General features: G+C 41.0%; 1 protein-coding gene across 2 annotated transcripts in view; it reads right to left on the reverse strand.

Moving 5' to 3' along the window:
- Window positions 1–10,444: 10,444 nt before the first annotated feature.
- LOC124048417 (breast cancer type 1 susceptibility protein homolog) overlaps window positions 10,445–25,735 on the reverse strand; it is a 44,667-nt gene continuing 29,376 nt past the window's right edge. For both annotated transcript variants that reach the window (XM_046369191.1, XM_046369190.1), the window contains exons 19-21: window positions 14,278–14,351; window positions 13,282–13,342; window positions 10,445–12,366 (exon numbers count right to left, since the gene is read on the reverse strand). In XM_046369191.1, the coding sequence (XP_046225147.1) occupies window positions 12,272–12,366; window positions 13,282–13,342; window positions 14,278–14,351 (230 nt within the window). In that variant the 3' untranslated portion in view covers window positions 10,445–12,271. The remainder of the gene's footprint in view (window positions 12,367–13,281; window positions 13,343–14,277; window positions 14,352–25,735) is intronic.

Consider the following 25,735-nt stretch of genomic DNA (forward strand, 5'->3'; position numbering starts at 1 on the left):
TTTTTCCCCCCAAAAAGGACTATTGCATACAGCAACAAAAGAAAAAAAAATACTCCTCAGCACCCCACTCCCCTTCGTCAGACGATCACAGTGAAGAAGCCTGGTCTGTCGTGGTTACACGTCATCTGTGGTTGTGAGGCCGGTTGGACGTACTACCAAATTCTCTAAAACAACGTTGGAGGAGGTTTATGGTAGAGAAAACAACATTAAATTATCTGGCAACAGCTCTGGTGGATATTCCTGCAATCAACATGTAAATTGCATGCTCCCTCAAAACTTGTGGCATTGTGACAAAACTGCACATTTTAGAGTGGCCTTTTATCGTCCCCAGCACAAGGTGCACCTGTGTAATGATCATGCCGTTTAATCAGCTTCTTGATATGCCACACCTGTCAGGTGGATAGATTACATTTGCAAAGGAGAAATGCTCAATAACAGAGATGTAACAAATGTATGCACACAATTTGAAAGAAATAAGCTTTTTGTGCATATGGACCTTTTCTGGGTTCTTTTATTTCAGGTCATGAAACATGGGACCAACACTTTACATGTTGCATTTATATTTTTCTTCAGTATATAAGGTTAGGCAAAGACAAACAACAGAGAGTGAACAGACAAAGAGCAGAGTGAATTGTCCATTTTCATTTCAAATTATTATTTTATATTTTTGTTCAGTGTCAATACGGTATCTGTTCGCATTGCTGAAGAATTGAATTTCTGGGAAAACAACATCTGCTGCAGATATACCACTAAGTATGGCCGAGATGCACGGTAAAGAACATTAGATTCAAATCACCTCAAAGACAGCCACTTAGCCTAGCAAGTAGGATGGCTAACTATTCACCCAGGTGGCAAACAAGCTGTATTCAGGTCTCAGCCTGGTCATGGTGATCAAGCCAACCAGTCTATGACATCTCATCTACACACATACATAAAAACATCCTACCAGCACACATACTACGTAATACATACAAATCTAACACAGAAGCATCACGCCAGATGGCCACACAGATTGCTTAGTGCTAATTTCCCCTGTGAAATATTTCAACAGCAGCAGCATCATTCACAAAGGGATGCTGCCTAGCCTGCAGTCCAGGATTTGCGCTTCATACCATTCCCTCCACATCCATATTTTAACAATCGGTGCACATTTCTTTCCACACTGATCCGTATGTCAGATGAATTCGTTTTTTTAATGCCCACATTTGCTTGGTACAAATGTGTGATTGCTAGATTACAAAACTCCTTTATGTAGAACCATGGCACACTATTCCCTATGTAGTGCCCTACTTTCGACACGGGACTTCATTTATAGCCGTTGCGTAATTTTCACACCAAATACCTACCTGCGCCATTTCTGCAAGGGTAAGTTTGAAAAAAATATTGAGCTTTATAAAACGTGGCACAACGCCCTACATAAGCATGTTCCCCATTATAAATCAGACCTGTAATAAAACTGTCCACTGGTGAACAGCACTAAAACTTCACAATATGTAAAAGAAAGAGCAATAGCACATTTGATTATATTTATGTAAAGGTGTGGGCAGAATGTTTTGATATTTTGCAGTGACTTTTTTCAAGCTAAACATGCATGCTGCTGCATGCCTACAGCGAGTGCTTGTTCCTGAATTCTGCAAGATTGATTGCATACGCAAACACATCCTCATATGAACATCCCAGACACAGACAGCACATACCCCAGCCCTACCTAGAGTAACCACGTTTCCATTCAGTTTTTATGTGAATAAAGTCATACCATATAAAAACCAATCACCAAAGTTGTGATGGAAACAGGGCGTTTCGGTACAATTTCATAAATGCCGACAGATAATTTGTTAGTTCGACATGGTGGGGTGTTTTTGTGTCGATAAAATTAATTACGCGACAAATTACAGTAGAAACACCTTAATGAGCAAATATTGATATAATAACCATCTTATCTAAGTAAACGTGGAGTCAGTCGATGATATGGTTGGTGTGCGGTCTTCCCATTACAACTCAGGAAACCGTGCAGTTTATCAAGCGACAGCTGAAATAACTTGTGAACTTCACAGGGTGGTGAAAGTGTAAGGTGATGAGCTTGCTGCTCCTGTCCAAAAAAATATCGAGTCCTATTCTGGTGACATGATGCTTGACTGCTGTTTGGCAAATAACAATATCAATCGCTTTTATCCATAAAAATAATCTCATGTAGATTAGCCTACCCGCACTGTATCTGCCAGCTGTTGGCTAGAGTGAATGTACCAAGACCACAGTATTTAATAAGGCAACAGTTTTTGTGACAAAGCTATCAGTGAAAATGTGATAAAAACACATTAAACTTTAGATTTTTCTTCGGTACATGAAAACTTAAGTTAACATTTACTTGTGTGCACTACCTCATCACACACTGATTTTTTTATCCGTACCACGTCTGTTTGGTGGAAACACACTACTGGTGGGAAAATGCGCATATTTTCTTTATGCAGATTTTTTAATATTCGCATGAAATTCTGTCACCAATTAGATGGAAACCTACATGGAGAGAAAATATTTATGTTAAGAACTCTCCATGAATATCTTAATTTGAGTTTCCCTGGCAGCAGGTGCCGGTTCTCTTTAAATAGGAACTGAACCATGAAACAGCACACTGTAGTGACTGAGGCTGTCATTCACCAACAAAAATACGGAACAAAATGAACCTGATATCTGTTCACACTGCTGCAGAATATCATTTTGGGGAAAAACAACATTTGCTCCAGATATACCAGTAAGTAGGGCCCAGGTGTATAGTAAAGTACAGATTCAAATCACCTCAAAGGCAGTCATCCTTGCTAGGCTAAGTGTCTAACTGTTCACCCAGGTGGCAAACAAGTAGTCGTCAGGTTTCAGCCTGATCATGATGATCAAGGCAACCAGTTTATGATGCCTCATCTCCCCTAAACTACAAGCACATGCAGAGTATATAGCAGGGGCGCAATTTTCACTGGGGACAGGGGGGACATGTCCTCCGAAACTATGAAATATATTTTTTTGTCCCTCCCAGTTTTATCATTGGAATGTGATACAAAACTGGGCAACAGTGTGCTTTAGGACCATGCGGGCGCCTCTGAGGGGGTCAGGTAGGCTGTTTGGAGTCTCCCCTAAACACATCACTTCCAAAATCAAAGTTGTGTCCCAGGTATATAGTACATACAAATCTCACACACAAGCAGTCATGCCAGATGGCCTCAGACTGTTTAGAACTAATTTCCCTTGTAATACATTTCAACAGCATCATTCACAAAGGGATGTAGCCTGGCCTGCAGTCCAGGCTTAGCTCTTCTTACCATTCCCGCCACATCAATATTTCAACAATCTGTCCACCTTTCTTTCCACATGTCAGCTGAATGATTTTGTCCAATGCACACTTAATTGTTTGGTACAAAATGTCTGATCACTTAGGTTTACAATGCTCCTTTATGTAGAGCTATTAACAAGACAATGGTTTCGTCCCAAATGACATCCTATTCCCTTTATATTGCCCTACTTTTGACCCGGGCCAATAGGGCTCATGACCTTTCTGTACATTTCACATTAAATATCTGCATGCGCCATTCCTGAAAATAATAGGTCTAAAAAATATTGAGAAATATAAACTTCAGCACGCCATGCATACCTATGTTTCCCCTCATAAATCAGACCCATAGTGAAACTGTGCAGGAGGTGAACAGCATTAAAACGCATGACCGGAAATACACCCTCCGTTCACCTTTTATGGTGTCAATAACACCCTTTATTTGCTGTATAATTTGGCACGAATTAGGCCAAGCGCAGCTTGTAAAAGAAGGAGCAATGTCATATTTGATCACATTTATGTAGAGGTGTGGGCCGATTGAAAGACACTGGAAAATATCAAAACAAACTAAACATGAATGCTGCCTGTAGCGAGTGCATGTCCGCACATTCTGTAAGATTGATTTTATATTGGAAACAATTTAAAAAGGCTACAGCCCACACTTCTATGGAAAGGATGAATCGTTTGTAAATATGTTGTTTATAGATTACAGTGTTTCTATATCCTGCCTTGGTATAGGCATTTGAGATTAAATAGGTTTACGATGTTATGCTACTTTTACTTAGAAATACTGTAGCCTACCTATACAGTCAACTATTTTACATAAGCTGGTCTACCTACTCTGTTGAAAGAATGTTTTCATTTTCTGGCAGTAATTTATGTAATTTGGCAAAATACTTTAATCTTACAGAAACTCAAACTATTGCAAATGGTTGTGGACCTTTCAGCTGAACTTTTGAATTCAACAATGTTTTTCATCAACTTTTCCCCCAACCTAAATATGCTGGACTGCCCGTGAATTCTGTAACATTGTCTCGAGCCTCTTAGATGTTAAGCCCTATATGGGGGACTTTAAGCGGTTCTGGACTGGTTCCGATTGACATTTTGTTTTACAAAGCGCCTTGTGAACATCATAGGGTTCCGTGCCTTAGTGTCAGAAAGCCCCATTTGTCTGCTCTCCGCTACCACATTTTCAGTGGAAAGGTGACAGTCTAGCGAATCCAACAGTTGTCATTTCATCTCGCTGTGACATTCTCAGCCGTAATTAGATGTCACAACATAAAAACTAAATCATTTCATAGAATTGAAACAAAGAGTCCACTTTCTCTTGGTCACAGACAGGATGAAATCCCTTTGTGCTTAAAGCTGAAGTTGTAATGAATCTGCACACAATTGAATTGTGTGTCTGCACCGCTCAGTGGACGTTTAGGAGAAAATTATTTGTCAGTTACAGGAAATATTGTACTGTTACTAAGTTTGATCACATTTATTTGAGTTATACGGCAAAATGTTATATGTTTATAATTTGATTGTTACTATATTTAGAAAGCATCAGTCATTTCAAGCCCTATTGCCCCACTGATTTTTCATATTTTCATAATATTTGTACTATGCACTTGAGCTTGTGTCCTCAAAAGTGAGTACACCTCAGCAATTTCTTATATTTTTACAAGACAGGTGAGTTCCAGACCCATCTAAACTCTGCAACATTACCAGTTATTGTTTATGGCCATCATGAAACAAAATTACATTTGGGTATGTCTGTTTAGGCAGAAATCAACATTTTGCCTCATCATTCAAGACTAGCTACAGTACACTAAAGAATTTTTAAAAAAAATAGGGTGAGCAAAACAGTTTTCTTTTTTAACACTACTGCAAACTTTGAGTAGGGCATTCAAGAAATGCGTCTGATGGGAATCCGTGATGTCATCAGCATCCCCCTTACTTGAGGAGCAGTAGAGAAATAGAGAACAAAAGATGAAAGCCCCTCCCCCCCACTTGTGCTATGTCATGACATACCTGAACCTATTGAAATGTGCTTTTATTTAGTAAATCAGGTGTTAAACGAGGAGAAAAGCAGACTCCAACACCATATATACGTACAAAATATATCTCAAAATGTGCATGCACCAATTTTCCCACAAAAGTTGGCATTTATTAAAACTGAACTTGATTCGAGAAGGTTCTTTCATTCACAGACTTTAGACCAGGGGTCGGCAACAGGTGGCCTGTGGGCCAAAACCGTCCTGTGAGTGATTTCTTTTGGCCCACCCAAAGTAAAACATTTTTGTTGTCGTTTTAGTTTTGGTTAAAAAAGACAAAAATCACCAGGAATTCGGCTAAAAATTAGTTTCATTTAGGAAATCTGTTCCAAGTATCCCCATGAATTAAAAAAGAAACGTGATCATTTCATACCTTTATTACATTGAGACATGACGGTTTCTGAAAATAACAAATCCATTTTTGGGCAGTCGTGGTCAATTTGCAGTGTACAGATTATTATAACTATGCTCCGTCACCCGACAATCCGCTCAGACCCCTACTTTAGAACAGCGTTTTGGATATAATGACGACACCTATGCTTCCACCCCCAAAATGGGATTCCTTGTCCAGAGAGGAACGGCGGGCTATCAAGCTCCGCCTTTTCCCCTCTTTGGATTGGTAGATACATCTCGTTATTTTAATACTTTTTTGAATAATCGTGTGGTGCTGACGTCTATTGCCTGTTTTCAATGGCGAGAGATGCTATTCTACTTTCCTCATGACATGAATATGCTTCACCATCTCGCGACAACTGTGATAAGTGTTTTTTCTCAAAGTTGTCTGGATGTCACTGGCATCCATTGGGTATACTTGCATAGGAGCAAAGAAGGACATGTACACATCAATATGTGCTGAGATTTGTTGATTCAACTCAAATAGGCATTACAAAAACACAGTCCATTGAATGAACCACATCAGGTAACAATTTCAATTAACATTCTACATCACCTTTGGAAATGAGTGCGTCACAATAATCAGGCAGCCATTTGCGAGTGGACCCATGAGTACACCAGTCGAATTGACAGGGTTAGAGGTTCCAAGCCTGTTCTGTTCATTTTTTTCAGATGGCTAAAACAATGACATCATACTATATTCGAACTCCCACATCTTTATGCACATAGGCCATTGTCTATTGAACCATTTGAATATGTCCATTGTTGTTTGGCCTTTAAAAATCACTCTTTTAAAACATTGCAACAGAGGCCTAATTCAGTGTTTTTTCCCCCCTTCTCTCCAATAAAATGCATGCTATTGTCAAAGACAGTTAAGCTGAATCCATACTCCAAGGTTTCTCTGCGACTTTGGGGGAAATGCTGAAAACAGCATTCAGTGCTCCATCACACCAAAGTCCACATCTGGCATTTGAAAGGCCCGCAAGTCAGAATTGTGACTATTTAAAAAATATAAAAATATATATTTCTCGGCCACGATGGAGTCGACAACCGCCCTGTTCAAGTTGGAGATGGAGCGTTGTAATGAGGACACTGGCATTTTGGTTTGTTTTGAATGCAAGATTTCAGAGTGCTTTCAGCTGAATTCTGACAGCTATTCTTAGTCTTCAATGGTATGTCCGAAGCATGCACTTTCTTTAAACTGAAGGTTTCTGAATAATTATGACATTGTAGCTGTTCCAGTAGGGGGGTTAAGACAGTTTTGTAGTAGGAAACTTGAGTCTAGAACTTGATTTTCATGACTTGGAACTTCCAGCACCAATGTGTTCTTCGCCCCCTCCATAGCCCCAAAAGCAATACACTAACAGACTGTACATGGGATACATATTGGCTTGTAGAGAACTTTTATACCTTTCTCGGCTAAAGTGGGGTGGGAAATACTCAGTAGGGTCTCTACTAACCAAATACAAGCATAATATCCCGCTGCTAGGAGAACGGTAATGTGATGTAAAGGACTCGGACGCTAAGGATTTGGACTCGAGGACTTCGGGTATCAGACCAGACGATATAGACATTAGCCAAAAACAGTTGACCGACTTCAAGGTGACGCAACAAAACTCAATAAAAATCAACACATTACATTTATATATGAAATGCTCAAAGACAAATATACTACACGGCCAAAAGTATGTAGACACCTGCACGTCGAGCTACTCATTCCAAAATCATAGGCATTAATATGGAGTTGGTCCTCCCTTTGCTGCTATAACAGCCTCCACTCTTCTGGGAAGGCTTTCCACTCGATGTTGGAACACTGCTGCAGGGACTTGCTTTGTGCAGGCCACTCAAGTTCTTCCACACCAATCTCGACAAACCATTTCTGTATGGACCTCACTTTGTGCATGGGGGATTTGTCATGCTGAAAGAGGAGAGGACCTTCCCAAAATTGTTACCACAAAGTTGGAACCACAGAATAGTCTAGAATGTCATTTTATGCTGTTGCATTAAGATTTCCCTTCACTGGAACTAAGGGGCCTGGCCCGAACAATGAAAAACGGCCCTAGACCACCGTTGGACTGACAGATAGTGAAGTGTGATTGATCACTCCAGAGAACGCATTTCCACTGCTCCAGAGTCCAATGGTGTCGAGTTTTACACCAGACGCTTGGCATTACGCAGTGATCTTAGGCTTGTGTGCGGCTGCTCGGCCATGGAAATTCATGTCATGAAGCTCCCAACTAACAGTTCATGTGCCGACGTTGCCTCCAGAGGCAGCTTGGAACTCGGTAGGGAGTGTTGCAACCGAGGAGACTATTACATTTCGGTGCTTCAGCACATTGCTGCACATCCTGTGAGCTTGTGTGGTCTACCACTTTGCAGCTGAGCCGTTGTTGCTCGGTGCCGTAGACCGCTCCGCCACCCAGGAGGCCCCAGTAAGGACAGTCTGCCAACGTTTGTCTATGGAGATTGCATGGCTGTATGCTCAATTTTATACACCTGTCAGCAATGGGTGTGGCTGAAATAGCACAATCCAGTCATTTGAAGGGATGTCCACATACTTTTGTATATATAGTGTATATGTGCAGAAGACTCCATTTAAAACAATGCACGAGTGTGCATACATGCGTAATATCACCCAGTCTAATTCACGACTTCTTGATGAAAACCTTTCCAGATTCCCTCAGCAGGCGATAATGTATAAAACAGCAGACAATAAAGTAGTATAGCAGGCCCTGTGGGCACCGCCAATCAATAAACCAGCGGCAGGCGAAACACTTCCAGCAGCTCAGGCAAAGTCTCTGTCGATATTTAGAACCCAACTTCTACCTGGAGTAGGCTGCGGTCTACAGGCTAGGACTCCGCGAAGAGGGGAGAGACGTCCTTGAGGAGTCACTCTTCCTTCAGTGCGGTCTACCATAAAAGTACAACCCTATATAGGTATATTATTATAAGCTTATAACTGGGAATCAGGACTAACTTGCCATCTTGGTCCCTCTGTCATATGCTCTCGCTGAATCTTGTGATAGCAGACTTACACACATATAGCATTGCCAAACATATGGTAGAGCATTAAGCATATCAATGTTTTTGTCTTGCATACATTTGTCTGGTTTCAATACATTATTTAGACGGTGCTTTCTCCATATATGATCGTTAAGAGATACTGTCACCCTTTGGGGTCCAATTAGATTCAAGACAGACATGAGGCCTTCTGTCTCTCACAGCAGGAACGGCGCTCCATTACAACACGCCACAAAACTGTCCTTTGTTCCTATGCATGGATACCAACTATTAGGATTCTCATTGACCTGATGCATCCATAGCACATGGCGCCTGGAGTGAAAAAAAAAAAAAAAAGTTTAAGTCAAATTCATTATTTCTATCGATTCTATAGGAGGGTGAACTTACAGTGTGACAGCTAAAATCAGATAACAATTAGTCCCTTCCAGCTACCATTGAGGTTAGTACCCAAATGTGTTGAGTTAAAAAATAAAAATAATTTTATTTTTTAAAATTCTCATTCTATTTTGGTATTTAATACCCTGGGTGCATACAAATGAGTTTGGATGGAACAGTCCCCCTAGGGTTTTTACATTGCAACTTTACCACATGCCGCTAACCGTGCTATTGTGCTACAAAGTCCTTCATAGCACAATATTTTGGACACCACCAACTTTGTCCATCAGGAACAACCTCCCAGGCTTATGTGACCAACCAGGTATGCAACCCGGATAACCTGCACGCCACAAGACTGTGTTAGCCTGTTGAGCTAAACCTAAGCATCAGCTCGGGGAGCTAACTCAAGTCTTCAGGTCTCAAACCATGTCAGGCTACCCTAGTCACGGTGGGTTACTTACAGTCACAGAATTGCAACAGGCTCTCAATTTATGGACGAGGGCCATCCTTGGCCCCCTTAATGTGCTTGTGGTCCTCTCAATCTCTACCCTCGCTATCTTCCTTTCTATTCCCAATTGTCGCCTGTTCAATAATTCAGTAGAACGCTTGCTACTGGCAGAGCATATTCCTGCTCCCCCCACGCCCCCTCTCTCCGCGCTGGTCTTGTTTGGGATATCTAGTGAACAGGGGTCTGAAAGCCTTGTAGGATACACATAGTGGGCTTTAATGAACCAGGGGTAAAAAGCTTCTTCAACATTAAAATGCATGAGACCTTGAGAGAAGAGAACAGCGTACCGGGAAGTCAAGGTAAATAAATACTAATAGGTTTTTCTGAAAAGAAAACACTCAGATGACGCTGGCGCAAAACAACAAGTGTGTCTGATAAAAGGTTTTAAGCCAGTTGGAGCTCCCGGGCCTCAAAACAAAGGTATTTTTTCCTACCCCATAGAACAGTTTTGTGCTTGGCCCCCTCTTGCAATATGCTACTGATTCACTGAGAGATGCTCTGGCCTGAAGCACAGTTAGTGTATAAAGTCAAATATTGGAGAACATTTCGTAACAGGCCTGTGAGCCCCACAAGCGCCCCCTTTTTCTTTGTTGTTTTCAGGGTATGTCAGGCTTTTCGGAGGAAAAAGAGAGGGAGGGAGAACGGAGGCAAAAGACGCCAATGTTGCACCGCCCTATTAAAGACTCCTGTTCGCTTTCCCTGTGTGTGTGTGTTAATATATACACGTGTGTGTTTGTACGAACATGTGCGCATGTATGCGTGCATATATAACAAAACACCAGCCTCTGGCTCTCTTCAGGTCATTGGTTTCTCCTTCTCACAGGGTACAAAAATATATCATTTGTTTCCATGCGAGTTGTTTTAAGTAAGAGAACATTACATTTATGTACATCACACAGAGTTTAGTTATAACACAAAGCGACTGCATAACAACTATTTTAAAGGAAGTCATGTAGTCATGGTGACAAAAACAAGTCAACCCCAGGGGGATGGGGTAAAGTGCCGTAATCTTTTGAACTGGTTGATCATGGATTGTCTCTTAGGCATACGGTGGCTTCAGAAAGTATTCACATCTCTCAACTTTTTCCATTTTTTTGTTTTTGTGTCACAGCCTGAATTTAAAATGGATTAAATTGAGATGTCACTGGCTTACACACAATACCCCATACATTTGACAAATTAATTACAAATTTATAGCAGAAATGTCTAGAGTCAATAAGTATTGTTAGGACAAGGCTAAATAAGTTCCCATAATAAGTTGCATTGGTTCACTCAGTGTGCAATAGTGTTTAGCATGATCTTTTTCATGACTGCCTCATCTCTGTGCCCCACACAATTATCTGTAAGGTCTCTGTCGGGCAGTGAATTTCAAACAGATTTAAACACAAAAGACCAGGGAGGTTTTCCAACGCCTCGCAAAAGGGTACCCTATTGCTGTGGTGTATCTGTACACCCAGTCACAACAAAGATACAGGCGTCCTTCCTAACTCAGTTGCCGGAGAGGAAGGAAACCGCTCAGGGATTTCACCATGAGGCCAATTGTGACTTTAAAACCGTTAAGAGTTTAATGACTGCGATAGGAGAAAACTGAGGATGGATCAACAACAATGTAGTTACTCTACAATACTAAACTAATTGACAGAGTGAAGAGAAAGCTTGCACAAAAAAAATATTCCAAAACATGCATCCTGTTTGCAGTAAGCCACTAAAGTAATACGTCCAAAAAAATTGCCAAAGCAATTCACTTTTTGTCCTGAAAACAAAGTGTTGTATTTGGGGCAAATCCAATACAATACTGAGTACAATTCTCTATATTTTCAAGGAGAGTGGTGACTATGTCATGTTATAGATATGTTTGTAATCATTAAGGACTGGGGAGTTTTTCAGGATAAAAAATAAAGGGAAAGGAGTGAAGCACAGGCAAAATCCTAGAGAAAAACCTGGTTCTGTCTGCTTTTCACCAGACACTGGGAGAATTCACCGTTCATCAGGACAATAACCTAAATCACAAGGCCACATCTACACTGGTGTTGCTTACCAAGAAGACATTGAATGTTTCTGAGTGGCTGAGTTAGTTTAGACTTATATCTACTTGAAAAACTATGGCAAGACCTGAAAATGGATGTTTAGCAACGATCAACGACCAACTTGATAGAACTTAAAGAATTTTGAAAAGAACAGACTTACCCAGAAAGACTTAAAGCTGTAATCGCTGCCAAATGTGCATCTACAAAGTATTGACTCAGAGGTGTGATTACTTATGTAAATTAAATATTTATGCATTTAATTTTCAATAAATTTGCTAACATTTTTTAAAACATGTTTTCACTTTGCCATTAACAGGGTATCATGTGTGGATGGGAGAGAAAAAAATATTTAAACCATTTTGAATTCAGCCTGTAACACAAAGTGTGTAATAAGTCAAGGAGTATGAATACTTTCTGAAGGCACTGTATTAAGAAAGAGGGTGGCAAGGGAGCCACTTGGACGTGACACCGGGGACTGCCTCTAGTGACAGGATCCAGACCAGGGAACGATTTGTGTATCACACCAATGAACTGAGTGGAGTGGGTCCAGGCCAGCGGAGCGATTTGGATGTGACACCAGGTCTGAAGGTTACGTTCTGTAGTTGTCGAGGCTTTGAAGGGTGTAGGTTGCCACGGAATCAAATACCCAACCACGGGTGATGACCGTGGCTATCCTCTGGAGGGCTGTGGGGAACACACAGGAAGTGAGGATGAGGTATGTGTTGCTATGGCAACACCCTCCACAAAATGGCCATAGGTGTATTTAACTAAAACAGGTAGACGCAGCGATATGACATCACACACCGCGGATCGACTTCTTACACCATTTGCCCTTCCCAATGTGAGCGTGGCCTTGTGTTACCTTGTGTATGGGCTGATGTGTGTAGTGTGTGAGATGGTGTGAATGTGTGTATGTCTGTGTGTTTGATTAAAATCGATGGTGCAGAAGGGCTAGCAGGTATAACTTGGTTACCTGGGAGAGCCTGAGGACGTTGGGTAAGAAAGGCCACGTTAAATATGTAACTACACAAACTAGATCACCGGGAGAGGGATGTATTGGGTGTGGTGCCGTTTGTAACTTTTTAATTAAAGAGATGTATTTTGTGGCACAGAATTTATATTTTTCACATAATATAGCATGTTTAGAATGGTGCCCCATAAGGATGCTGCTGCAGCACCTCTCTCATCTCCCTCCCTTTCCATTTTCCTCTTTAGCTTTATTAGTCCATTTGTTACAGCAAACATAAAAATAAATAAATAAATTATACATGTTTCTCAGACCCCCAGATTGTGTGTACTAACACAGCTTTTTCTCCCCACCCCCACTCTGTCTGACACACTAGAGGTCTATCCCTGTGCGGTGCTTCAGCCTCAGGGCGATAGGGGGTGTGGATGACTTATGCAACCGCCCTGTCGTTGGCCTGTACGGCACCATAATCACAGCATTTTTAGGAATGGAGCCTAACGGTGTGTGTGTTTGTGTGAGAATGTGTGTGTGTGTGTGTGAGAGAAAAATGTTGGAAATGTGTGTGAAAGAGAATGTGAGTGTGTGTGACTGTGTGTGTTTGTGGAAGAGGCATTTCCACTTGTGAGACTCACCTTGGTAGTTTATTGGTGATTGGTCCGAGCCTGGTTGTACCACTATTAGCTGATGAGTTTTCTGACAAAAAGTAAGAAAAAGAGAATTGATAATCCCCTCTTCCCCACTACTGTATCCAGAATTATCCACTCAAGTAAAGAACAATGACTATGAGGTTAAAGTGCAGACTGCTTTAATTTAAGGGTATTTTCATCCATATCATATAATTTTTGTACTTAGTCCACCCCATTTTAGGAGACCAATAGGTATTGGAGAAATCCACTTATGAGTATTGAAGTTGTCAAAAGTATAGTATTTGTTCCCATATTCCTAGCACGCAATGATTACATCAAGCTTGTGACTCTACAAACTTGTTGGATGCATTTGTTTTGGTTGTGTTTCAGATGATTTTGTGCCCAATAGAAACATTTAATAATGTAGTGTCATTTTGGAGTTACTTTTATTGTAAATAAGAATAGAATATGCTTCTAAGCACTTCTACATTAATGTGGATTCTACCATGATTACAGATAATCCTGAATGAATCATTATTAATAATAATAATGAGAGAATGTTAAGACGCACAAATGGGGGGGTATGATGCTTGTGCATCTAACTCATTGAACTTTAGACTACTTTAATACGCATACAATTTCTCCCAATACTTTTGGTCCGCTAAAATGGGGGGGACTGTGTACAAAGTGCTGTAATTTTGAAACGGTTCACCGGATATGGATAAAAAAATTAAACCGTCTGCATTTTAACCTCATAGTCAGTGTATAATTTCACCATCTCAATATTTTGGGAGCTCACTGTACACACTCTGTCCCCCCCACACACACACTTTCATTCTCATCATATGCTGCTGCTAGTCCGTTCTTTAGTTTACTCTTATTATTATCTAGCCTGATGCATCGTTGGGAAGGGCTCGTAAGTACGCATTTCACGGTAGTCTGTTGTATTCGGCGCATGTGACAAATAACATCAAATTTTCAAGGTCAGACAGACATTCTTACCAGTTCACCAGTGAAGAGAAGAGGCTCTTGAACCACTGTTGCGCCGCAAAGCTCCACCATCCACTCCATCTGACCTGGAGAAATGGGAGAGCGAGAAAGACATACATCCTGATTAAGAGACAGAGGTCAGTGAGTTCCCCAGAGCCTTCATTAATAACATGACTCCTGAAAACCTTTGCACGTCTACGAGTGATCCAAACAACTCGTAGGTCAGCCAAAGGGCATCGTCAGATGCTTTTTATTGCCCTACTGCGTCACTTTATTCACAGAACATCTCTGGTAAGACATATATTCAAGATGTTTAAGCTGTCTGACAGTGCAACTTGGTCTCAGAGCATTGCATATTATTTTGTATGTAAATCGGTGACTCTCCATTTTGTATGGTATATATTAATTTGTGGATGTCTATCACCCACTTCGTTTAAGAAGCTACGAATTACAATATGTTAAGAATTTGCAAAACGTACCATATGCACACACAAAACACATGACCAAAAGTATGTGGACACCTGCTCATCGAACATCTCATTCCAAAACCATGGGCATTAACATGGAGTTGGCTTTCTGGGAAGGCTTTCCACTAGATGTTGGAACATTGGAAGCAAGTCCCTGCAGCATTCAGCCACAAAAGAATTAGTGAGGTCGGGCACTGATGTTGGTCCTTTAGGCCTGGCTCGCAGTCGGCGTTCCAATTCATCCCAAAGGTGTTTGATTGGGTGGAGGTCAGGACTCTGTGCAGGCCAGTCAAGTTCTTCACACCATTCTCGACAAACCATTTCTGTATGGACCTTGCTTTGTGCACAGGGGCATTGACATGCTTAAATAGGAAAGGACCTTCCCCAAACTGTTGCCAAAAAGTTGGGAGCACAGAATTGTCTAGAAAATCATTGTATGCTGTAGCATTAAGACTTCCCTTCACTGGAACTAAGGGGCCTAGCCAAAACCATTAAAAACAGCCGCAGACCATTATTCCTCCTCCAAACTTGACAGTTGGCACTATGCATTGGGGCAAGTAGCTTTCTTCCGGCATCCGCCAAACCCAGATTTGTCCGTTAGTGATAGTGAAGCATGATTGATCACTCCAGAGAACGCGTTTCCACTGCTTTAAAGTCCAATGGTGGCGAGCTTTACACCACTCCAGCCTACGCTTGGCATTGCGCATGGTGATCTTAGGCTTGTTTGCGGCTGCTCAGCCATGGAAATGCATTTCATGAAGCTCCCGATGAACAGTTCTTGTGCTAACGTTGCCTTCCAGAACTCAGTAGTGAGAGTTGCAACTGAGGACAGAGGATTTTTACGCGCTACAGCACTCGGCGGTCCTGTTCTATGGGCTTGTGTGGCCTATCACTTCGTGCTCCTAGATGTTTCCACTTCATAATAACAGCACTAGGGGCAGCTCTAGCAGGGCAGACATTTGACGAACTGACACGTTGGAAAGGTGGCATCCTATGACGGTGCCACGTTGAAAATCACTGAGCTCTTTCGTAAGGCCATTCTACTGCCAATGTTTATATATGGAGATTGCATGGCTGTGTGCTCAATTTTATACACTGGTCAGCAACGGGTGTGGCTGAAATAGCCAAATCTTCTAATTTGAAGGGGTGTCCATATACTTCTGTATATATAGCATATGTTACAAATTTGGAAAACGTAAAAGTATCAAAAAAGTAGATAATCGTTGAAAAGTTGCTAATTAGCTAAAATGGTCAAAGTTGTCCATGATTCGATTCGAACTCGCAACCTTTGGCGTGCTAGGTGTTTGTGGTATACGCCCACCCCGACCAACCACCCTACTTTTGTAGCTAGCTGGGCTGGCATTTTATCCAGGTAGCCTAAGACAACAAAAAATAAACCATGTACTGTATCATGACAGAGTCATAGACCGTTTAGGCAACATGAAAGAGGAAGATGGTATTGGCGTTTCTCTACAAGTCAACATGTTTTTTTTTTTCTACAATTATTATTTTTTTTAGGTGATTAGACGATGTTAAAAGTTTAAATGGTGCTGGAATAGTGGAGGCAGCGCATGTTTTCTTTGTGGTAACTCGGTGGTTCTAAAACCCATAGCTGTTTAGTAGTCAGAAACATTAACTTGCTTGACCATGCTGTAGGTCATTTAACTGTTTGTTACATGCAATATGTTTTGTGTACTTCACTGGACAGATGTTGCTCTCCGGTTTTGTGATGAAACAAAGGTGTGGTTCAATTTATTCTGCCACTATCTTCCTACTGTCTCGGCCTTAGGCCTATGTATCATAGTGTCGAGGCATATGAATTAACAGGTTATAGAGCAAACAACACAATTATCACAACACGTGGGTTGTAATCTTTTTTCCCTGGCTTGGCTTCTCCAGTGATTTTACCCATGCACCGCTACTGTTTGCAGCCATAGGTGGTAATATTGTGGAATAATTCTCATTTTAAGTATTGTGGAATAATTTGAATGTTAATTTGAATGAAAGCTGATCCGAGAGCAGCACTGCTTTTCTTTCAATCCTATCAGTATCGACACATGGTCTAACCATGCACTTAGCGAACATTCTCTCTACATTTAAAAGTTGGCTTGAGGCCCTGATCATCTTAAGTAACAGTCGAACGAGAAGGCCGCTAAACCTCGTCATGGATAGGTATCAACTCCTTTTTTCACGAAGTCACGAGACTTGATTTCTTCCTTACCTCCTCTCCCTCCATCTTCCACATCCCCAAAAACTAATTAATTAGAACGTGGATTAATTACAGGATTTGATCACACGAATGGGAAGAGATAAGGAGAAAAGTATAAAAGGATGGACGTAGCAGTGGGTTGGTGGAGAGACGACGATTAAGGAGAGACCCTCACCATATGTGTCAATAGGTTGGTAACATTGAACCTGTCCATGAATACCACGTCATTTCTTTCTTTCTTTTTGCCATATCGTGCTTCTACATCTGCATTGCTTGCGGTTTGGTGTTTTAGGCTGGGTTTCTGTACAGCACTTTGTGACGTCGGCTGATATAAAAAAGGGCTTTATAAATACATTTGATTGATAAATTAATACATGTATGAATGAAATAAAGCGTTTTTGTTTAGTTAATTTCAGCCGAGTTTCTTCTCGGACATTACACGCAATCTGTCTGCCAATCAAAGTCAACAAACAAGCATGAGCAAGTGCAGAGTAAGCGGAAATTTTGTGAAGTAAACTCATTCCGTTAGCAAAAGTGCCCCCTGAAAATCAAGCACCGAGAATGACTGACAAGGAGAATAACGCTGTTGATTTGCAGGACGACGAATAATTGGTTCGGAAAAAGGGGGACTACTCTGTCGTTTGGAACTGGGTTAGCTTGATATCCGACCTTGACCAACAAACAGTACTGTGTAAATTGTGTCGACGCACTAGCCAAAAAGGTGGAAACACCAGCAATCTTTTTCACCACCTGAAAACCCTGCATGTGCACGAATGTGAAGAATCTACCAGAATGCGTGCAACAAACCCCCGGCACAATTCCGAAGACAACTTCAAGCAAGACCCGCACTCAGCTATCACTCAAGGCATCATTCGTTAGTGGTATTCCCTATGACAAAAAGAGCAAGAAGTGGAATGAGATAACGAGTGCAATTACGTATCACATAGAGACATGGAACCAATTCAAACTGCGGAGGAAGACAGTTTCAGAAAGTTGATTCGAACTCTAGACCCAAGATATGAGATGCCGAGCCGTAAATACTTCAACAACACGTCTGCCAGAACTCTACACAGAAAGTCTGGGGGCAGAGTTGCCAACAAAATCCCTAACACTGCATTCTTGTCTACCACTGCCAACTTATGGTCAAGCCGGACCACAGAGCCATACATTAGCCTCACAATTCATTACATTGACGACAACTGTAAGCTGCAAAGCAAATGCCTTCAGACCTCTTATTTCCCAGACGACCACACCAGAGGCATAATTGCAACTGGGCTGAGGGAGGCACTTTCATCCTGGGGCTTGAAAGAGTCACGTCAAGTATGTATGACCACCGACAGCGGATGGAACATGGTCAAAGCATTGGAGCTGAACAAAATGGACAAGACTAGGGTGTTTCGGACACAGGCTACAACATTGCCATTGGTAAGTTTCAACGTCCAAAAACAGCTAGGCACTAGACTGTATTCCTTCCTCTAAAATTATTCCACGGTTCACTTGGCCAATGAATGACTACACCATCGCAAAACCAACCTAAACCCGAGGTGACCTCTGGTTATCAATTCATATGGTGAGAAGATTGGAACACTTTTTACACGCTCTCAGAGTAGGGGGGTACAAAATGAACAAAAAGTAATATCACAATATTTTCCACTGTCCGTACTATAACTACATAATATCACGATATACTGTACATTTTAATTTGATTTGAAGTATCACATTATTCACTTTGTTAATGTTTTCAGTCTGTCTCGTTTTTCGTTTGTGTCGGTCTTCATCCACAGGTGGTGTGATGTTCAGAGAGTTTCCATCACATTGCTTGGCTATACCAGGGGTGTCCGGCCCTTCTCCTGGACAACTACTGGGTGGTTTGTTTTGCGGAGTTATATTCGGTACCCTTTTCACATGAACGAGTCCACACAAACAGAGTCAAGCCGAGCTGTACTTCCCTTCACTGTGCTAACCTGGTTACGCATTCACCGTAGTGGCTGGAAAAACATTATGAAAAGTTTGCCACTATAATTTGAAAAGAGTATATATAATGTTGCTGCTCAAGAATCAGGACATACTTGGGACAAGAAACATGGGGGAAGGGACAAGAAACATGGGGGAAGGAACATTTACTGAAAACAATATATTTTGTGGATCTAGCCAAGAATTTGTTCACTTCAGGAAGAAAAACTTAATTCCAAACATTACAAGGTTAGAAACGTGTAAATCAACAAGCTACATATAGGAAACCAACCGCACGCAGCATTGATGATTCTTTCCTATCAGGGTTCGTGTTCACAGCACTTTGTAATTGCACTCTATATCCCAGTGAAAAACCAAATCTGCACCAACAAAGTGGCACTCGTATTATTCATACTTAACTTTTATTCAGTCTGGTAAGTCACGGATAAATTATCTTTTGCAATAACAACCTTGTTATTCAATACGCAAAAAAAAATGTAACATTTTCAAACTAAAAATATTTTCTACTTCAAGAAAATCCTCATTTGGGGGAAGCCAAGTAAATGCACATGGTGTAGAGATGATATAGATTGCACTTATTGTATATGATACACACAGTGGAAGCAGGCAGGTAAATAATAGATGAAGACCCTGTTGAGACATGTTGCCGAGAACAGACTCCAGTTGCGTACCCTCTCCACGTGAAAGAAAGCCAAAAAACGCATGCATGCACGCACACCCGCTGACACTAGTCATTTAGCATGTAATCTAAAGCAGGCGTTCTCAAAGTGACCCCCAGAGGTACTGCGGGGGGGTCCACGCAGTAAACAGCAGATTAAAGCATTTTGGAATAAGTAATACAATGTAATATTATGAATCTACAATTTGTGTTCTCGACATGGGCCTGGGAGGCTCACAGGGACATTGGTATTCACAGTACTCCACCAATTACAATTATTATTTGTATTTTTTTTTTACTTTAAATTAGTGTAACTGTCCAGTGAAAATCTCACTCATCCTATTGTCGTATTGGTGGCCAATGTTCCCTCTAAGCTTCACGGGTGAGCGGCCATGCACCTCCAAGACTGCCTCGCAGAAGAAATGCCAGGCCCGCGCAGAGACGAAAGAGATTGTACATCACCGAGTTCGCCCCATTACTTTGCACTATACAGAGCAACGGTTTTTTTCTTCTGTGATCCAATCAACATTATATCAGCCCCTTTTCAATGCAACAAACCTAACTTTTCAAGATTGAGTTTGTGATTATGTTGTAGGCAGAGTCAGAGTGCACCTGAGTAGAATTATATTGATGAGGATAGCCCAGGAGTGGTCTTTCAAATCCCCCGAGAGTGAATGTGCTTTTCAGATCAGAGCTATGCGTGTGCACATTTTTGATATTCTTGGAAGTTATTAGTCCAGTTATAGATAGGTATAGGTCAGCAATTTGGAGTTACCGCTTCCTACAAGAGCACAAGTGTAGGCTACATTTCTTTGAAAAGCCAGTCAGGTAAAAATCTTATGTCTTAATTAAAAGGGTCAGTGTTGAATTGAATATGCAAATAAGCCCATAGGCAGAGGGGTAGAAAACATTGTCTAATTCTCTGTATGGTAATAATAATGACTTTTATTTTGTGGTTTCTTGCATCATACAACACAATATAATTTACAGTCACCTATTTGGCCCTTGGTGTTACAGTACTCAATTTCAAGCCCTTTATGTTAAAAAAAAGTTATATATATATATATACATGTCTCATGCAATGTATGCCAGCATTGAACAACACATATAGGCTACTGTAGGATGTCATAGAAATCATGAGCTATTTCCATGTGAAAATGTTATAGGATTTGCTTAATTGGTTTTGTTGGTGGGCCTACATTAAGCTCAAATAGTAGCCAATATACTATTGTGGCTGTCTAAAACTGTCAGGGTACAGCCTCAGTGTCTACTGTAAACGTACGGCAATAGATGCACAAAAAAAAACATCATAAGAATGTTCAAGTTTCCGCTCACAGGACCGAATATTTGCTCAGTGTCCCAAAACATTTACAGGGAACATTGTTCGTGGCCAAAGCATAAACTTGAGGAAAAGAACAACACCTCAAACTCAAAACAGACAACCGTTTAAAAAGTGCTTGTCATTTCCTCATTGAGCTGGCCAATCAGCAGTCTACTTGTATTCATATTTTTAATGACCGGTATATGCCCACACCATTCTGTTGTTGGGGTACTCCCACACCATCCCAACACAGAAAAGCTGATTTTGAACATGCGTAATTACCATTTTTTTAAATGGAAATCTGTTTCCCACATAATGTAATTAATTATTGATCATGATTCATAGAAATCTTGAAACAGTGGGCAGTTACTTCAAGCTTTAAAACTGCAAGTATCTCTCTCTGCCTCATTGCAAAATGTGTAGAACTGCAGAAAATTAGCTTGAAAACGGTAACTTTTTCCTTCTAATGCTAAGAGCCGGGCCTTTAAAATGTTCCTTCCCTTGGCCCGAGAATTGGTTTGTCTGGCCATGCACTGCCGAAGTCATGGTAAAACTCCTTGTATGCAATAATTTTTTTTTTTATCTCACTCGAGTTGATTATGATGGGGTGCCTGATGAATTTGCGATCAGAAAAGGGGTCACAGGCCCCAAAAGCTTGAGAACCCCTGATCTATAATGCACGTGCAAACCCATTAGCCAGGCCTGCATTGTTCCAGCCTGCAGAAATACACATTAAGAGCACTTTGATGCCCCAGGACCTTCATCCATCCATCCATCCATCCATCCCGGAGAAGAAATGTTATTGCATGACGGAATATGAACTCTCCTCTACCTCTTCCGAACAGTGTCTCTTCTAATGCGGAGTGGACAGAGAGGACCAGATATAGATAACCTTCACAGTCTCTTTCCATCAGTGTTTGGCGCTTATCAGATTTGTGATGAAGGGAGAAGATTGAACCTCAAACTACCTACAGTGCCTTCAGAAAGTAGTCATACCCCTGAACGTTTTCCACTTTCTGAGTCACTACTTCACAGGAGCACCATTTCAAAGTAAACTTTTTTTATTTTATTTATCAAAATGCATTTTTGGGCAGTAATACCTTCTGGAACATGTGAACTTTCATGTGCCTTAATAACAAGCTTGTATGCCATCTGTAAATACAAATACAATTGTTAAATTGTTAAATAGCTAAGGAGATGGAGAAAATTCTGGCGTTTAATTGCAAATATGCAGACGAAGTCGAAAAGAGAACACACAAAGGCTGATGTATAACACAAGTCTCCGGATTACATCTTTAAATGAAGGGCAACCATGGAATCCGTGACAGAGAGAAGCGTCCATCCATGTATACGGGTAAGATAAGTCTAGCTAGCTAGCTACATTTTGAGATGTGTGACCCGATTCAGGAACTAGGCGTATGTCGTGGGTCACTACTTCACAGGAGAGCCGTTTGAATGTAAACTTATGGCAGAAATGCCTTCTCGAACATGTGAACTTTCATGTGCCTTACAAATAAAATTGTTAAATTACAAGCCTAGTTGGTTAAGCCTAAGGAAGACAGCAACCTTCCCACTAGCCATGATTAGCCAAGATCATGAGGGGCTGGACATGCCAGATGAGTTCGGATTGGTCATATAGCACGCTTCTGTCTTTTTGAGCTGGCCACAATGTGTAGGTAATCCTGTCTAACGCGGCTTTTTTAAATTTTACGTATCGCGTATTAATTTGTAAGTCGCTCTGGATAAGAGCGTCTGCTAAATGACTTAAATGTAATGTAAATGTAAAAACTTAAGACTCCACTATGCAAGTGTCCATTTCAATAGAAAGTCACTGCAACAACTTTTTCATAGCACTCTCATCTGAGTGTGCCAGAGCGCAGAATAACTGACAAATTTATGAACGCCCAACGCCCGTTGAATATGGCCGGTGTTAGTAAACGTTGGCAAAAAAGACCAACCAGCTCTGCTAGGGCGAGTAAATTGATTCGAGTGAGCTGTTCTCTCTTTTGTATCTGCAATTAGGTTGCAAGCTGGCCAACATTAGCCAGTTAGCAAGGGTGCTTGACTGCTATTGTCAGGTCAGAACGCTCGGATCAACCCTACTTTTTGGCCAGAGCGTCCAGTGTGCGCTCCAAAAGCAAAACGCTCTGAATTTACAAAATGGCCAATCTGACAACACCTAGAACACACTCAGGCACTCCAGATTAAATTTACAAATACACCTGTAGTATAAACCAGCCTTTAGTCTTGAAATCTTTGGTTGTTTAGTACATAGCCTGATTCACATGTGAATACTTAAATAGATGGGTGGTGCTGAAGCTTAAAGAGGGTGTGAACGATGCTGAATGGGTGTAGACAAACAAGAGTTCTCCAGTTTATTAACTTTCTAAGCAGAATTACTTTCCCTATTGTTCCTTAACTGTAGTGTATGATTGACAATTTTCTAGCTCTGAGTCTCTACTTTTAACCAATGTAAAAAACAACTTCAACACCATTTGCCCATGTACTCTTATATTCACCACCTGGCACAGCCAGAAGAGGACTGGCCACCCCTCAGAGCCTGGTTCATCTCTAGGTTTCTTCCTAGGTTACGGTCTTTCTAGGGAGTTTTTCCTAGCTACCGTGCTTCTACATCGCTTGCCGTTTGTGGTTTTAGGCTGGTTTTCTGTATTACACTTTGTGACATTTGCTGATGTAAAAAGGGCTTTATAAATAAATGTGCTGCTTGCTTGCTTCAAATGTTTCTACCTAAGACCGAATCGAGCCAGTCGGTCACATTTTGTTACAGCCCGAATTCCATTTGGAATTAAATATGTTTTTCCTCACCCATTTACACACTGTACTCCATCATGAGAAAAAAAAGAAAATATTTGCAAATTTACTGAACATGAAATATCTCATTTACATTAGTATTCATTCCCCTGAGTCAATACTTTGTAGAAGCACTTTTGGCAGCCATTACAGCTAGTCTTTCTGGGTAAGTCTAAGAGGTTTCCACACCTGGATTGCACATAATTTTCCTATTCTTTTAAAAATTCTTCAAGCTTGGTTGAATTGGTTGTTGATCATTGCTAGACAATCATTTTTCAGATCTTGCCATAGATTTTCATTCACTGTCTTCTTGGTAAGAAACTCCAGTATAGATTTGACCATGTGTTTTGGGTTATTGTCCTGCTAAAAGGTGAATACATCTGCCAGTGTCTGGTGGAAAGCAAACTGAACCATGTTTCCTCTTGGATCTAGTGGTTTCCTTCCTATCCGGCAACGGAGTTAGGAAGGACGCCTGTATCTTTGTAGTGACTGGGTGTATTAATACACCATCCAAAGTGTAATTCAAAACTTCACCATGCTCAATGGGATATTCAGTGTTTTTTCACCCATGCACCAAGAGGTGACATTCTTTGCGAGGCATTGGAAAACCTCCCTGGTCATTGTGCTTGAATTTGTGCTTGAAATTCACTGCTCGACTGAGGGACCTTACAGATAATTGTATGTGTGGGGTACAGAGACGAGGTAATCATTCAAAAATCATGTCCATGCAACTTAGTATGTGACTTGTTCAGCAAATGTTCACTCCTGAACTTATTCAGGCTTACCATAACTAAGGGGTTGAATATTTATTGACTCAAGACATTTCAGCTTTACATCTTTTATTAAAATTGTAAAGATTTCAAAAATTCTAGTTTGGGGTATTGTGTGTAGGACAGTGAAAACACATTTTAAAAATCTATCCATTTTAAATTTAGGATGTAACAACAAAATGTGGAAAAAGTCAAGGGGTGTGAATACTTTCTGAAGGTACTGTACTAAAAAGAGTCTCCAAAAAGAGTGAAAGATTACATCCTATGACAATTTCAAAATGTTTACATGTTTTCAGACCCTTGGCACCAACTTTACTCCACAGTTACCCCTAAGAATTGCTGTAAATGTTCAGGTAAGTGGCAAAATAAAGGAAACACTTGAGTAAATGAGGGATACAAATTATATTGAAAGCAGGTGCTTCCACACAGGTGTGGTTCCTGAGTTAATTAAGCAATTAAAACATCCCATCATGCTTAGGGTCATGTATAAAACTAAAAGGTGCCCAAGTGTCCATTATTGGTTCGACCATGGCTAGAAAAAGTTCTCTTAGTGACTTCGAAAGAGGGGTCTCAAAGGAGCATAGCTGGTTTGAAGGGTGTGTGTGTGTGTCAGTCACCAAATCTCGACTTAATTAAAAACTTATGGGAGATGAGAAAGACAAAGGAGATGATCGTGGACTACAGGAAAAGGAGGGCCGAACAGACCCCCATTAACATCGACAGGGCTGTAGTGGAGCGGGTCGAGAGTTAAGGTCCTTGGTGTCCACATCACCAACAAACTAACATGGTCCAAACACACCAAGACAGTCGTGAAGAGGGCACGACAACCGAAAGACTGCTGAGCAATTAATCAAATGGCCACCGGCCTATTACATTGGCTGCCTCCCCCATTTGTTTTTACACTACTGCTACCTCGCTGTTTATTATCTATGCAGTCACTTTACCTCTACCTACATGAACAAATTACCTTGACTAACCTGTACCCCCACACATTGACTCGGTACCAGTACGTAGCCTCGTTATTGTTCTGCCATTTTGTGTTACTTTTTATTTTTTACTTAATTTAGTAAACGGTGTCTGAAACAGCGTTTCCCACCACCATCAACTAAACACTGAATTATGGAATGGTGTCGAATCCCTCCAATGGAGTTCCAGACACTCTATACCAAGGCACATTGAAGTTGTTCTGGCAGCTCGTGGTGGCCCAACGCCCTATTAAGACACGTTGGTGTTTTCTTTATTTTGGCAGTTACCTGTAGC

This window comes from Oncorhynchus gorbuscha, linkage group LG11 (genome assembly GCF_021184085.1).
Source record: "Oncorhynchus gorbuscha isolate QuinsamMale2020 ecotype Even-year linkage group LG11, OgorEven_v1.0, whole genome shotgun sequence".
Classification (NCBI taxonomy): Eukaryota; Metazoa; Chordata; class Actinopteri; order Salmoniformes; family Salmonidae; genus Oncorhynchus; species Oncorhynchus gorbuscha.